The sequence below is a fragment of the Pristiophorus japonicus genome, chromosome 13 (genome assembly GCF_044704955.1).
Source record: "Pristiophorus japonicus isolate sPriJap1 chromosome 13, sPriJap1.hap1, whole genome shotgun sequence".
Classification (NCBI taxonomy): domain Eukaryota; kingdom Metazoa; phylum Chordata; class Chondrichthyes; family Pristiophoridae; genus Pristiophorus; species Pristiophorus japonicus.
This window is the reverse complement of record NC_091989.1, coordinates 22412114-22428574: the sequence shown is the minus strand read 5'-3', so window position 1 is coordinate 22428574 and position 16461 is coordinate 22412114. Positions and strand designations below refer to the sequence as shown.

At 47.1% G+C, this 16461-nt stretch overlaps 2 protein-coding genes across 9 annotated transcripts in view; one reads left to right on the top strand and one right to left on the bottom strand.

Moving 5' to 3' along the window:
• Nucleotides 1-618, bottom strand: part of LOC139277961 (transmembrane protein 53-A) — a 114343-nt gene extending 113725 nt beyond the window's left edge. For all 3 annotated transcript variants that reach the window (XR_011596188.1, XM_070896596.1, XM_070896597.1), the window contains exon 1: nt 509-618. The gene's annotated coding sequence lies outside the window, so the exon portion shown is untranslated. The remainder of the gene's footprint in view (nt 1-508) is intronic.
• A 108-nt stretch (nt 619-726) lies between these two features.
• The window catches only part of gtf3c6 (general transcription factor IIIC, polypeptide 6, alpha), a 41118-nt gene continuing 25383 nt past the window's right edge, over nt 727-16461 (top strand). For 2 of the 6 annotated variants that reach the window (XM_070897256.1, XM_070897255.1), the window contains exons 1-6: nt 731-897; nt 1913-1993; nt 3556-3619; nt 4186-4230; nt 6558-6668; nt 8493-8829. In XM_070897256.1, coding sequence (XP_070753357.1) covers nt 835-897; nt 1913-1993; nt 3556-3619; nt 4186-4230; nt 6558-6668; nt 8493-8829 — 701 coding nt within the window. In that variant the 5' untranslated portion in view covers nt 731-834. Of the gene's footprint in view, nt 898-1912; nt 1994-3555; nt 3620-4185; nt 4231-6557; nt 6669-8492; nt 8830-16461 lie in introns of all 6 variants that reach the window. The other 4 variants (XM_070897257.1, XM_070897259.1, XM_070897261.1 and 1 more) reach the window with 4 other exon arrangements.

Sequence of the window (16461 nt, the reverse complement as noted above, 5' to 3'; positions counted from 1 at the left end):
AAGGATAATGTAGGCGGCTACTTAGCAGTCATTTTAAGTCGAGCAGGACAACACGCTGATTTGGGAAGTGTAGCCTATTCAATATTTTTGTATTATTATATGAAGACATCTTGTACTGGTTGAATTAAGTGAGTCTGATTCGAACTGTTCCTCTGTATGTTTACTTGCTGTAAAATAAAGCAGCTTAAAGATGTTTCTGACCTCCTATTACCAATGTGCTCTCTCTGCCTGGAACGGGAGTGAATCACACCACTGATTCTGAGAAAGTATCTATGGTCAAACCGAATTTATAACCGATAGGAACAGGAGTAGGCCATTCAGCCCCTTGAGCCTCTTCCATCATTCAACAACAACAACAACTTGTATTTAAATAGCACCTTTAACGTGGGAACATGTCCCAAGGTGCAATTCGATTCAATTGGAATTTCGATCAGATGGTAATGTTGGAGGTGGTTTTAGGTTTGGGTGAGGCCCTTAAATATGGATAATAATTCTTATCAAACACAACCTCAGTTCAGTCAGCAAGTGCTGCTCGGACATTGTTCTCTGGGTGATCCATGTCTGGGGTTTGATTTGCATCGAGGAGGGGATCGGGATTTGATTAGTGATTCTGGAGGAGTCGTTCGACAATCGACTGACAGTGCTGGAGGAACCGATCGGGGTTTGATTGGAGGTCCTGGAGGCGTAGTTCGACGATTGACTGACAGCGCTGGAGGAGCCGATCGGGGTTTGATTGGAGGTCCTGGAGGAGTAGTTCGACGATCGACTGATCAGTGCTGGAGGGGCCGATCGGGGTTTGATTGGAGGAGCTGGAAGAGTGGCTTGGGCTGCAAGATGGCGGCTAGGGCTGGGAGGAAGGTGCCAGTCCAGGACGATGGGGACTGGGAGGAGGAGGAGGTGAGGCGTGACCCCGCTAATTATAGGACGCAGGTCGGGCCCAGTCTGCTGCTTTGATGTTGATCCGGGTGGGCGATGCTGTTGGCGGCTGTGGTCCGGACCGGCGGGATGCGGGCTGAGATTGAAGGGCGACACTATTTCTGTGGCGGAGCCCTCAACCCCCTGGGCCAGAAGGTCCAAGTCCCGGGACCCGAGCACATAATTCCGAATCACACTGCCGGAGGGCCGGTCCTGACCGCACCTGTCTGTTTCCGTGGTTCAGGTGGCTGCTGAAGATGCTCTGAGACTATGCCTGGAGTTCTCCCAGTGTCTCTCTCAACCAGTATCGCGAAAACAGATTAATTGGCCATTATCTCATTGCTGCTTGTGGGAACTTGCTGCGCGCAAATTGGCTGTTGCTTTCTTACATTACACTTTTTTAAAAAAAAACCTACTTCAATGGCTGTAAAGCGCTTTAGGGCAGCTTTTGTGACAGCACCTCCCAAACCCGCGACTTCTGTCATCGAGAAGGACAAGGGCAGCTGGTGCATGGGAGCACGATCACCTCCAAGTTGCCCTCCGACTCACGCGTCATACTGACTTGGAAATATATCGTCGTTCCATCATCGTCACTGGGTCAAAATCCTGGAACTCTCTCTCCCTAACAGCACTGCGGGAGCACCTTCACCGCATGGACAGCAGCGGTTCAAGAAGGCGGCTCACCAGCACCTTCTCAAGGGCAAGTAGAGATGGGCAATAAATGCTGGCCTTGCCAGTGACTCTCACATCCCAGGAACAAATTTAAAAAATGTTTGTGTGTTCTTTTCTCCCTTCTTTCCTCCCTTCCTTCCAACCAACCAGTCAATTAGGGAAGACCTACTGCCTATAGGTGCCTGGATATGCTAAATAAACCTGTTGCTGATACGGCCTCAATAATGACTCTCTTCCTGGACCCACTTGTACTGGATGCTGGGTGCTTGCTTACTCCCTCCGCTGGGCTACCTGGCTGATTATCCCCTCTATTTAAACTCCATAGGAGCAGCTGGTTGTGGTGGAGCTGTCGGGGATTATCGACCCGGACTTCCTGTTGAGGTGTAGGAACGAATGCAAGATTGTGGTAAGTGGGTGCAAAGTGGTGTGACTGGCAGCATGAGAGCCGTGCTATATAACTGTAGGGTTGGCACCTAGGCCCCGTTTCTATGGTTAGTGTTTTCCGTGATGGGTGTCTTGTCGTCCTGGATTCCACAATGTACTGTGTGGGGAAGTGGGCTCATGCCCATGGCTGACAACATTTGGTGATCTCCCACCTATTAGGAGAGGTTTCTCAGCGGGACCAACTCATGGTTGAAATCCCAGGGTGACAGTGTCAGCTGTGGCTCAGTGGGTAGCACTCTCTCCTTGAGTCAGAAGGTCATGGGTTCAAATCCCAATCCGGAGACTTGAGTACAAAATCTAAGCTGACACTCTCAGTGCAGTACTGAAGGAATGCTGCTCTGTCAGAGGTGCAGTCTGTCGGATGAGACATTAACCCCCTCGGGTAGAGGTAAAAAAAAATCCCATGGAACTATTCAAAGAAAAGCAGGGAGTTCTCCTTGGTGTCCTGGCCAATATTTATTCCTCAACCAACACCTAATAAAAAGATAATCTGATCATTTATCTCATTGCTGCTTGTGGGAGCTTGCTGTATGCAAATAGGCTGCTGCATTTTCTACATTATGACAGTGACTGCACTTCAAAAAGTACTTAATTGGCAGTAAAGCACCTTGGGTCCTGAGGTCATGAATGGCGCTATTTAAATACAAGTCTTTCTTTACCTTGGCCTGAGTGCATGAGTTGTCTGCTCATCTGATAGTCACGCGTCCATTGCTGTATAAACTGCCCCTGCTTTCTGAGGTGCTGTTTTACTGATCCATTGTTATCGGGCTGAGTGGCTTAGCAGATTGTTCTTTCATTTTCAGTACTCCAAGTTCCTGTTCTTCATCTGTGAGCCTGGGCAGCGCACACGGGGAGGTTCTTTGGATGGGGAGGAGCGATTCCGTCACTAGCTGATATCCACGCAGGCCACTGAGCCGGGGGAATATGTGCGGCATGCTTTCTCGTTTGAAGCAGGTGCACAGGCATTGAATCTGTGCCCCCCATTTGTGGGAGTTGCTGCAAGTGATTCTGGATGGAATCAGGATTGTCCCGGATAATCCACTCCCTGACTCCATATAATCGTGGAGTCAGAACCAGGGAGACAGTGGAAGCAGTCAGCATTGATCCATTCAAGTGAAAATTGGAGAGATTTCTTTTAGAAAATAACATTAATGGGATACAGTATGAGTAATTTGAGACAGGACATGTGGTCAGTGTAGCGTGTTGGGGAGGAACAGGACTTTGGACCGATGGTTCTCAAAGCTCTCCGCTCACTGCAGTTTTCCTCGCCTCATGTCTGGGTCTGTTGTAGACTAATTGATAGATTGATTGCTGCGATCAGTCAACAATTCCATTATCATTGTATCATGCCATCACCAGGATGGTAGAAGGCAAACCAGATGGACCTTGGTCCTTTTTCATCCAGCAATTCCTATCTTCCTATGATTAGGGAGCAGGTTCCATTTTAATGCTGTCTGTTTACTGTGGGTTTACTTGAACCACTTCGAATTCACCTGAAACATTAGACCTTTCCTTTCTCTCTAGGGAATAGACACCGAGCAGCCGATTATGCAGGTGGACCGATGCGTGTTTGCCGGAGAGTATGAAGGCCAGTGTTTTACTTCGAGTGTTTTTGTGCAGAGATTATTGCAGGGGATGGATGCACCGGGTGGGCTGCTACCACTCCCTGAGTACCAGAAAGGTCCTGGATACGATCATTGGCATAGCTGCAGCCACAGGTGGGGTGTTAACATTTACATGTGTCGTGGGCTAGAGAGGAACAAGGGTTTTCCTTACTGCCATCCAACTCCTGCTGGAGAGGCTGAGGTGAGGAGAGGATCAGCTGTGAGGACTCCTATGCATAAAGAGCGAAAAATTGAAGGAAGCTAAAGGAAGTGCCATCATCTTAATTTATTACATAACTCGTGTTACTCAGGATAAGAAGCGTGTGTCTGACGGGTGTGTCTCAGTCCTTGTTCTATATTCTTGCACTTAAACCCCCATAGAGATCGTACTGACCCTGTGTTTCTACTTCATTTACCCTTTGTATCGGAGCTATGGGCTATTGAGAGGACTTCCCATTTGTGACAGCACTGCCTGGGAAATTATACACTCAAATAACTGAGTGAAATAAATTGTGGCTCCACTAACTTGTACGGTTTGTTCCATTACTAGATGTCCTGGGGACGTGCGTGATATTTGAAGAGATCGCTGAGCCAGGTGAGTGTGGCCTGAATTGAAAACAACAGTGAATGTACTGAGAATGACTTGTGCTTGAGCCCCACTCCAGAGACTTGAGCACAAAAGTTTCGGCTGCCCCTCCAGTGCAGTACGGAGGGGGTGCTGCACTGTCGGAGGTGCCGTATTTCAAATGAGATGTTAAACCAAGGCCCCGTCTGCCCCCTCAGGTGGACATAAAAGATCCCATGGCACTATTTTAAAAGTACTCAGATGTGCATTTCAACTGCTGTAACCTAAAAGGCTACGGACCAAAAGCTGGAAAGTGGGATTAAGCTAGATAACTCTTTGTCGGCCGGCATGGACACGATGGGCTGAAATGGCCTCCTTCCGTGCTATAAATTTCTATGATTCTGTTCTATTCTAAGAGCAGGGGAGTTAGCCCTGGTGTCCTGGTCAATATTTATTCCTCAATGAACATCACTAACACAGATTATCTGGTCTTTATCACATTGCTGTTTGTGGGAGTTTGCGGTGTGCAAATTGGCTGCTGCATTTCCTCCATTACAATAGTGACTACACTTAAAAAAAAGTACCTCATTGGCTGTAAAGTGCTTTGGGACATCCTGAGGTCGTGAAAGGCGCTATATAAATATGGGGATAGGGCGGGAAAGTGGAGTTGAGGTAGAAGATCAGACGTGATCTTATTGAATGGTGGAGCAGTTTTGAGAGACCATATCGGCTACTCCTCCTATTTCTTATGTTCTTAAATGCAAGTCTTTCTTAAAATACACACCCCAGCTCCCTACCCTACTGTTCTGAATGAGTCAGAGCGAGACACAGTGCATTGATAAAGGCCGCTCCCACTCACTTTTTAAACTTCTTTCCTACTCCCTCCCTTCATATGGACTCTACTCTGCCTCTCCTCACTGGTGAGGAATGTGACAAGCCCATGTTCCATCTCACGATGGCATCACAGGGCACTGCGTCTCTTTCCATTTCTGGTCCTGCTGTTCGAATCCAACTTGGGCAACAAGATGAAAGTCTTCTTCCTCTCACAGTGGCAACAGAACCAATGGAGCAGTTTAAAGCTGGTTTCTAGTGCATGTGAGCTCACAGCACAAAACGGTACCAAGTTTGACAGTCTTAAAGTGCACTGATTTGGGAAGTGGAAATGCCATACTGGTGCAGTAGAGGGCACTGTTCTGATGATTGGATTAAGGCACCATGAGATGCAGAGGGAGTTTTACTCTGTATCTAACCCATGCTGTACCTGCCTTGGGGGAGTTTGGGACAGTGTAGAGGGAGCTTTACTCTGTATGTAACCCATGCTGAAACTGACCTCTGGGAGTGTTTGGGACAGTGCAGAGGGAGCTTTATTCTGTATGTAACCCGTGCTGTAACTGATCTGGGAGTGTTTGATCTACAGTGTAGAGGGAGCTTTACTCTATCTAACCCGTGCACCTGACCTGGGAGTGTCTGGGACAGTGTAGAAGGAGCTTTACTCTGTATCTAACCCGTGTTGTACCTGCCCTGGGAGTGTTTGATGGGACTGTGTAGAGGGAGCTTTACAGAAGATCCTTGGTGCATAATAACGATCAGGATGACAAACACTATTCGACTTATTGAACCTCATCCCTCTCGTACATGTATGGTATTTTTGAATAGACCCAATGTTTTTGCCATACTTACCCTGCCGTGTAAATTATTCCAAACATTACTCGAGTTTTTTTCTTTGTAATGTAGGAAATGTGGTAACCAGTTTGCGTACAGCAAGATCCCACAAATAACAATTAGATCAATTTAGGTATTGGTTGAGGGATAAATGTTCACCAGAGCTCCCTGGGAGAACTCTCCTGCTCTTCTTCAGAGAGTGCCATGGGATCTTTTACACCCACCAGAGAATGTAGAAGGGGCTTTGCTTTAACGTCTCATCTGAAAGACAATGCAGCACTCTCTCAGTACTGCACTGGAGAGTCCGCCTAGATTTTGTACTCGAGCCTCTGGAGTGGGGCATGAACCGACAGCCTTCTGACTCTAAGACAAGAGTGACATAATTATACAATAAATCAAACTGAATTACCATGGAAAGACCCAAAAGATTCTGGGAGTAATAGTTGCCGTGCCACTTTCAGTGTCCAGACAATATGAGGAGACCATTTAAAAAACACTAAGTTAAAAATAGAATTGGCATATTTGTTCTCAAATGTCGTGCAGCTGGTGTTGCGGTGCCAGCTAGCAGGTGCATGGTGGTACCACAGCTAGTTATATCTGCTGTATTTCTCCTGCCCCATCCTCCGGGGGGTTCTGACTGAGAGTTGGGAATGTAGGCAATGCTGAAATGCCTCACAGTCTGGGTTTTACTGCAGATCCTGAGCTGGAGGATAAACCATCGCTCAAGTACAAGTGCCACACGGCAAAGAAGTTGCTGATGAAGCGGACTTTCCTGAGTGAGAAGAAGGAGGGAGAAGAGAGCACAGGTTTGATTGATGATTCTGTTTTCTTGGCTTGAGGGCAACTGCTCACAGTTGCACGAGTGCAGCAGCTCTCTGATCCCTCAGGTGTGCCTGTCCTCCCCTGTGTGAGCCATTACGATGAGTGTCGACATCCTGTTTGCACTACAGTACCTATTGCAGCTAGGCTCTGTCCTATCCTCCTTCAACACCGGCATGTGTACTTCTAGCAATGGCTGTTGGATCAGGAGCAGCAATTCTGGCTCATTTCCCCCTCCCATCCCTTCCATGGCCCTTAGCCCATAGGGAGCCAAGGCAAAATCTGTCCGAGTGCTGAAATTAGAGAGACCGTCCTTCTTTAAAAATGTACAAATACTATAGACCGTTTCCCCAGTCTCCCAAATACTTCCTGCATATTTCAAAATGAGTTTTTCTTCTTGTCTTCTACAGCCCTGGTTTTTCCTGTGTCAACAGTTCTGTTGTAATTTGAAGTATTATAGACATGGAAATGCTGGGTGTATTGCAGACGAGGGACTGAGCAGGACACTGTGCAAGTGCTTCGTGTAGGTGTGACCTTGTGGTCCCTCCATGGCCTCACCCCTCCCTATCACTGTAACCTCCTACAACCCACCGAGATCTCTGCGTTCCTCCAATTCTGACCTCTTATGTATCACTGATTTTCTTTGCTCCACCATTGGTGGCCATGCCTTCAGCTGCCTAAACCCTAAGTTCTGGAATTCTCTCCCTAAACCTCTCTGCCTCTCCCTCCTCCTTTATGACGCTCCTTAAAACCTACTACTTTAACCTGTCCAATATCTCCTTAAATGGTTGTGTCAAATTTTGTCTGATAATCGCTCCTGTGAAGCGCCTTGGGCCATTTTACTATGTTCGAGGCGGTATATAAATGCAAGTTGTATATAAGATAGTAAAGGAAATAGATCAGGTAAATCCAAAATATTACTTTTAAATCAATCTGAGAGTCGGACAATCTTAGGAGTTGTATTGGGAAGTTCTTTTTTATACATCGACTGATCCAACACATGGGAATGGTTTTCCTGATGGAGATAGTGGAGGTGAAAACTCCGGAATCATTTAAGAAACAATTAAATGCAGCAGTGGGGGCCTGTTGGATCAGTTTGATTGAATGAATATAGACGGGCCAAATGCATTTCTTCATCTGTAATTATCTGTCTTGAATGCTGATTCATCAGCTGTGAACTGGAACCTTCTGTTGGTGAGTGTTGGGCCCAGGACCACCACAGGGCCCCTGTCATGGGTAAATGAATGTACCCTTTCCTTTTGAGCGTGGTACATGGGCAAATGAAAGAAAAACTTGGATTTCCCAAAGCGCTTTGCACAAATTTGCGCACAAGAAAGCTCTGACAAACAGCCATGTGATAATGACCAGAAGATCCTTTCTTCAGTGTTGGATGAGGGTTAAATATTGGCCAGGACACTGGGGAGAACTCCCCTGCTCTTTGTCCAAATAGTGCCATGGGATCTTTTACATCCACCCGAGAGAGCAGACGGGGCCTCGGTTTAACATCTCGCCCGAAATACGGCACCTCTGACAGTGCTGCACTCCCGCAGTACTGCACTGGGAGTTGCAGCCTAGATTACGTGCTCCAGTCTCTGGAGTGGGGCTTGAAGACATAATCTCCTGATTCGGAGGCGAGAGTGCGACCCACTGAGTCATAGCTGACACAAAGGCGGACTGGATTTTTACTCTGGATGCTTTAGTTAGGATGAGCTGAGTGACTTTCCTCATTGGTTTCTATCAGTAGCACACTGTGTTCTGCAGTGGGACGTGGATTGGGTAGTGATGAATGTGCATCGGTGTTTTCTATCCAGGAGGAGTGGAGTATTTGAAGATCAGGGAGAACGATTTCACGCGGAGAGCTGGCCTGATTTGCAGCTTCCTCCCGAGCCGCAGCAGCTCGCAGTACGGCGGCAGCGGCGTGACCTCCGAGGGGGCCCTCGATCTGATGGCACTACAGGACAGGGAGCTGTCTAACGGCAGCTCGGGCTCGGAGGGCGAGGCCAGCGACCGGGAGAATGTGGACCGAAGCCAAGAGCCAGAGAGCTTCACGGACGACCATCCCGGCGGTGCCAGCCACGGGATCGGGACTGGTGCTGACGATGGCGTGATGGAACTCGGGGAGCAGAGCTCTGAGGAGATTGATGTGAAGTGAGCAGCCACTTTGTTCTCCGTCCCAACCGTTTCCTCCGGTTGGTGATTTCCCCCCTTTCCTGATGGTTGCTGCTGTAACGGTTCCCCGGTACCTCACCCGACCACGGCAGCCGAGGCTGAGAGTATGGGAGGGTTGTGTAACCGGGATGTGAGCGCGGCTGGTCCGGTCTGGCTCTGTCTGCATGTGTGCACGCACCCACTAACAGATGTGTCATGAATGAACTGGAGATGACACAAGGAACCTTAATAACACTTTATTTTTATTTGAAACATTTTTGATATGATTTAGTAGTTAGAAAGATGGATGAGTGTTTTGAACTAAACTGTATCTGTTCAATGTTACAACTGTGAAATGTGTATGTGTTGGAACACCTTTTTATTAAAATTTCAGATTGGAATATGTGGGGTTCACCCCTTTGGGATTTAATAGCAGCTTTTTTGATGAATTAACTAACTCACCAAGAAGTTGCATTGCATTTCCCCCATTGACCAGAGTTTGGTACCTTCTCAAAGAATTCTACAAGGTTTGCTATATACCATTTGTCCTCCTCCCTCCTGTCTCCCATCATTGTGAGTGCAGAGACTTTCCCCCACGAATTGCTCCCACCTACTGCCTCTGGCCAGCCCTGCCGAGTGCTCTTTTCACCCTGCTCCCTATCTCTGCAATCTCCTCCAGCCCCACAATCCCCCCGCAAGATGTCTGCGCTCCTCTAATTCCACCCTCTTCAGCATTCCTGATTATAATCACTTAATCATTGGCGGCCATGCCTTCTGTTGCCTAGGCCTCAAGCTCTGGAACTCCCTTCCTAAACCTCTCCGCCTCTCTATCTCTCTTTCCTCCTTCAAGACGCTCCTTAAAACATACCTCTTTGACCAAGCTTTTGGTCACCTGCGCTAATTTCTACTTATGTGGCTCAGTGTCAAATTTTTTATCTCATAATTTTCCTGTGAAGTGCCTTGTTGCTGCTGACCTCCCCCCTGAACCCATAAGCAATATGGGGGAAGCAAGGACCAGTGCCTCAAGAAGGAAAGCACGGACATTTTCACTTCGAGAAGTGGAGCGCAGGAGAGGAATTTTCTTTCCCCCGCTATGGTCACAGGGTGTCCAGTGCAACGGAGCTGGTGGAATCCTGGTGCCCCTTTTGGCGGGTGGGAGTTTCGCCACGACCCTTGTTGGTTTTCTGGGGGCTAAATAATCTCCAGCGATTCCCAGGCTGCATTGCCACCTTGCATTGGGAATTCTGTCACCAGGAGGAAGGATAATGGCAGCTGGAGAGCAGGGCTGACTGACCGAGACTGACTGGGGCAGTGGGGTTGGGGGGGGGGGGGTTAGCTGAAGAGGCGGATTTGAATTTTAACAGGAAAATCTATCTGTGTGAGGGAGTCTGGAGCTGAATCGATCGTCTTGCAACCACTTCAATTTCCCACAGTCCCTCGTGATACTGGGCACCAGTCAGGCAAAATGTGTAATATCCCAGAAGTGGAGGGAGAGAGTAGGGAGTTGACAGAGCAGAAATGTACAAATTGCAGTCTGGCCTGACAATTAGTTTTTTTTGCGATTTAATAAAAACTCCTCCAATATTTCAAGTTAAGCAACATGAGTAGAGACGCTGGAACCAAGGGTTCTCTAGATTGATCCCTGGGATGAGATTGTCTTATGAGGAGTGATTGAGTAGATTGGGCCTATACTCTTGAGTTTAGAAGAATGAGAAGTGATCTCATTGAAACATATAAAATTCTGAGAGGGATTGACAGGGTAGTTGCTGACAGGTTGTTTCTGCTGTTTGGAGAGTCTAGGACTATGGGGCATAGTCTCAGGATAAGGGGTCAGCCAGTTAGGACTGAGATGAGGAGGAATTTCTTCACTCAGAGGGTGGTGAATCTTTGGCATTCTCTGCCCCGAAGGGTTGTGGAAGCTGAGTTGTTGTGTATTCAAGACACACACACATAGAATTTTGGACTCCAGCGGAATCAAGGGATATTGGGACCGGGCGGGAAAGTGGAGTTGAGGTTGAAGATTAGCCACGATCTTATTGAATGGCGGAGAATGCTCGAAGGATGGTATGGCCTATTCCTGCTCCTAATTCTAGTGACTCACAGAAAAACAAAAATCTAGTACTGAAAAGAATCATAACAGTTTGAATTAAGCGACTGAATGAAGAGTTGACTGTAGGTTGGTAATAGGACATCGTCATCCCATAATTTCCCATCATTAACAGCTTGGCATTGCTTGGGAGATGGGGACAGCAGTAATGGAATGAAAGATCCATTTTGCCTTGTGCAGAAGATTTTAAATGAAATTTAGAAAATGATCTTCAAGCAGCATGGACACCCAGTGTATCAGCTCCAGCCAGTTTCCTCTGTTCGGGCCCACTGTGAATGTTTTAATCCCCCTGAACCCCCTCCTTCAACAGTGCCTCAGAAACCTGCGATCTCTACCACAGCACCACCTCCAAGTAACACGCTATCCTGACTTGGAAATATATCAGCCATTCCTTTATCGTCACTGGGTCAAAGTGCTGGGACTCCCTACCTAACAGCACTGTGGCATCAACGTCACCACACGGACTGCAGCTGTTCAAGAAGGAGGCAGACAAAAAGCAGGAAACTATAAACCAGTTAGCCTAATATCTGTGGTTGGGAAGATGATGGGAGTCCATTATCAAAGAAGCAGTAGCAGGACATTTGGAAAAACAAAATTCGGTCAGGCAGAGTCAGCGTGGATTTATGAAGGGGAAGTCATGTTTGACAAATTTTCTGCAGTTCTTTGAAGATGTAACGAACAGGGTGGATGAAGGGGAACCAGTGGATGTGGTGTATTTGGACTTCCAGAAGGCATTTGACGAGGTGCCACATAAAAGGTTACTGCACAAGATAAAAGTTCACGTGGTTGGGGGTAATATATTAGCATGGATAGAGGATTGGCTAACTAACAGAAAACAGAGAGTCGGGATAAATGGTTCATTCTCGGGTTGGCAATCAGTAACTAGTGGGGTGCTGCAGGGATCAGTGCTGGGACCCCAACTATTTACAATCTATATAAACGACTTGAAAGAAGGGACTGAGTGTAACGTAGCCAAGTTTGCTGACGATACAAAGATGGGAGGAAAAGCAATGTGGGAGGAGGACACAAAAAGTCTGCAAAAGGACATAGACAGGCTAAGTGAGTGGGCAAAAATTTGGCAGATGGAGTATAATGTTGGAAAGTATGAGGTCATGCACTTTGGCAGAAAAAAAATCAAAGAGCAAGTTATTATTTAAATGGAGAAAGATTGCAAAGTGCTGCAGTACAGCGGAACCTGGGGGTACTTGTGCATGAAACACAAACGGATAGTAGGCAGGTACAGCAAGTGATCAGGAAGGCCAGTGATATCTTGCCTTTATTGCAAAGGGGCTGGAGTATAAAAGCAGGGAAGTCTTGCTGCAGCTATATAAGCTATTGGTGAGGCCACACCTGGAATACTGCGTGCAGTTTTGGTTTCCATATTTACGAAAGGATATACTTGCTTTGGAGGCAGTTCAGAGAAGGTTTACTAGGTTGACTCAGGGGATGAGGGGGTTGACTTATGAGGAAAGGTTGAGTAGGCCCAACCTCTACTCATTGGAATTCAGAAGAATGAGAGGTGATCTTATCGAAACGTATAAGATTATGAGGGAGCTTGACAAGGTGGATGCAGAGAGGATGTTTCCACTGATGAGGGAGATTAGAACTAGAGGGGATGATCTTAGAATAAGGGGCCGTCCATTTAAAACAGAGATGAGGAAGAATTTCTTCTGAGGGTTGTAAATCTGTGGAATTCGCTGCCTCCGAGAGCTGTGGAAGCTGGGGCATTGAATGAATTTAAGACCGAAGTAGACAGTTTCTTAAACGATAAGGGGTTATGGGGAGCGGGCAGGGAAGTGGAGCTGAGTCCATGATCAGACCAGCCATGATCGTATTAAATGGCGGAGCAGGCTCGAGGGGCCATATGGCCTACTCCTGCTCCTATTTCTTCTGTTTTTATGTTTAAGGTGGCCCAGCACCACCTTCTCGAGGGCAACTAGGGATGGCCAATAACTGCTGGCCTTATCAACGAGGCCCATAAGCCAGGAATAAATATATAAATCCAGATGAGAGATTGTGGGAGGGTGCAGCTGAATGTACTGGCTGAATGAAAACCTGGAGCTTCCACATTTACACCAAGGTCTGGAGAACTGCAGCACTAGGTGGCAGCATTGCGCTGCAGAAGAGCCGCGCTCTCCCTTGGCTCCAATGTTCCTGTAAATCGGAGCTTCGAAATTCCTATGAAAGTATCGTATGAAAGGGTCAAGTTTTAAGGAACTTGGGCTGGAGTTTGAATCCCTTGAGTCGCCGCTTCTGTTTACAGCCATAAAAAATTCTGCAGGAGGAAGGAGCAACCATTGGAAGAGGCCGATCTGGTGGAGTGGACTGGATTTAAACTCCTACCGCCTGGCACAAATGGGGAGATAGCAGCTCGAGAACAGGCGTCTGCTCACTCGCTACCCCCTTTGCACTGGTGGCTCTGGCATCGATTGGTCGGGTTTTGAGATGAGCGGCTGGAGCGCCTGCCTGTTTCAGGGTGGGGGCCACTTGTAATGTGCAAATCAGAGAGGTGGGGGTCTCCTGTGGTCCCTTTTTGCAGTGTGCGACATCACAGGCTGGTCCTTAAAGGGGCCGCTGCAAACTGCTCACTAAATGGCCCAGGATGTGTTACATGTATTTTCTTTTTTGGTGGGGCCAAGAGGAGCGGGAGTCATAGAAACATAGAAATTTACAGCGCAGAAGGAGGCTATTTCGGCCCATTGTGTCCGCGCCGGTCGACAAACAAAGAGCCACACGGCCCTTGGTCAGCAACCCTAAAGGTAACATATAAACCTATGAACAATGACGGAAAGGCAATGAGCACCCAGCCCAACCAATCCGCCTCACCACAACTGTGACACCCCTTATACTAAAACATTCTACACTCCACCCCAACCGGAGCCATGTGATCTACTGGGAGAGGCAAAAACCGAGGCCAATTTAGGGAGAAAATAAAAATCTGGGAAAATTCCTCTCCGACCCATCCAGGCGATCAACACTAGTCCAGGAGATCACCCTGGCCATATTCTATTCCCTGTAGTACTTACCATTATATCTGCTCCGTCCAACAAAAGGTCATCCAGTCTAATCCTAATTACCAGCTCTAGGTCCGTAACCCTGCAGGTTACTGCACTTTAAGTGCTCATCCAACCATCTCTTAAAAGTGGTGATAGTTTTTGCATCCACCATTCTTCCAGGCAGCGAGTTCCAGATCCCCACAACCCTCTGCGTAAAAAAGCCCCCCCTCAAATCCCCTCTAAACCTTCCACCAACCACCTTAAAACTATGCCCCCTTGTAATAGACCCTTTAACCAATGGAAATAGACCCTCACTATCCACTATGTCCAGGCCCCTCAATATTTTGTACACCTCAATGAGGTCTACTCTCAACCTCCTCTGTTCCAATGAGAACAAACCCAGCCTATCCAATCTGTCCTCATAACTAAGATTCTCCATTCCAGGCAGCATCCCAGTAGAAAAAATATAGAACATAGAAAAATAGGTGCAGGAGTAGGCCATTCGGCCCTTCTAGCCTGCACCGCTATTCAATGAGTTCATGGCTGAACATGCAACTTCAGTACCCCCTTCCTGCTTTCTCGTCATACCCCTTGATCCCCCTAGTAGTAAGGACTTCATCTAACTCCCTTTTGAATATATTTAGTGAATTGGCCTCAACAACTTTCTGTAGTAGAGAATTCCACAGGTTCACTACTCTCTGGGTGAAGAAGTTTCTCCTCATCTCGGTCCTAAATGGCTTACCCCTTATCCTTAGACTGTGACCCCTGGTTCTGGACTTCCCCAACATTGGGAACATTCTTCTTGCATCTAACCTGTCTAAACCCGTCAGGATTTTAAACGTTTCTATGAGGTCCCCTCTCATTCTTCTGAACTCCAGTGAATACAAGCCCAGTTGATCCAGTCTTTCTTGATAGGTCAGTCCCACCATCCCGGGAATCAGTCTGGTGAACCTTCGCTGCACTCCCTCAATAGCAAGAATGTCCTTCCTCAAGTTAGGAGACCAAAACTGTACACAATACTCTAGGTGTGGCCTCACCAATGCCCTGTACAACTGTAGCAACACTTCCCTGCCCCTGCACTCAAATCCCCTCACTATGAAGGCCAACATGCCATTTGCTTTCTTAACCGCCTGCTGTACCTGCATGCCAACCTTCAATGACTGATGTACCATGACACCCAGGTCTCGTTGCACCTCCCCTTTTCCTAATCTATCACCATTCAGATAATAGTCTGTCTCTCTGTTTTTACCACCAAAGTGGATAACCTCACATTTATCCACATTATACTTCATCTGCCATTCATTTGCCCACTCACCTAACCTATCCAAGTCACTCTGCAGCCTCATAGCATCCTTCTCGCAGTTCACACTGCCACCTAACTTAGTGTCATTCGCAAATTTGGAGATACTACATTTAATCCCCTCGTCTAAATCATTAATGTACAGTGTAAACAGCTGAGGCCCCAGCACAGAACCTTGCGGTACCCCACTAGTCACTGCCTGCCATTCTGAAAAGTACCCATTTACTCCTACTCTTTGCTTCCTGTCTGACAACCAGTTCTCAATCCATGTCAGCACACTACCCCCAATCCCACGTGCTTTAACTTTGCACATTAATCTCTTGTGTGGGACCTTGTCGAAAGCCTTCTGAAAGTCCAAATATACCACATCAACTGGTTCTCCCTTGTCCACTCTATTGGAAACATCCTCAAAAAATTCCAGAAGATTTGTCAAGCATGATCTCCCTTTCACAAATCCATGCTGACTTGGACCTATCATGTCACCATTTTCCAAATGCGCTGCTATGACATCCTTAATAATTGATTCCATCATTTTACCCACTACTGAGGTCAGGCTGACCGGTCTATAATTCCCTGCTTTCTCTCTCCCTCCTTTTTTAAAAAGTGGGGTTACATTGGCTACCCTCCACTCGATAGGAACTGATCCAGAGTCAATGGAATGTTGGAAAATGACTGTCAATGCATCCGCTATTTCCAAGGCCACCTCCTTAAGTACTCTGGGATGCAGTCCATCAGGCCCTGGGGATTTATCGGCCTTCAATCCCATCAATTTCCCCAACACAATTTCCCGACTAATAAATATTTCCCTCAGTTCCTCCTCCTTAATAGACCCTCTGACCACTTTTATATCCGGAAGGTTGTTTGTGTCCTCCTTAGTGAATACTGAACCAAAGTACTTGTTCAATTGGTCTGCCATTTCTTTGTTCCCCGTTATGACTTCCCCTGATTCTGACTGCAGGGGACCTACGTTTGTCTTTACTAACCTTTTTCTCTTTACATACCTATAGAAACTTTTGCAATCCGCCTTAATGTTCCCTGCAAGCTTCTTCTCGTACTCCATTTTCCCTGCCCTAATCAAACCCTTTGTCCTCCTCTGCTGAGTTCTAAATTTCTCCCAGTCCCCAGGTTCGCTGTTATTTCTGGCCAATTTGTATGCCATTTCCTTGGCTTTAATACTATCCCTGATTTCCCTAGATAGCCACGGTTGAGCCATCTTCCCTTTTTTATTT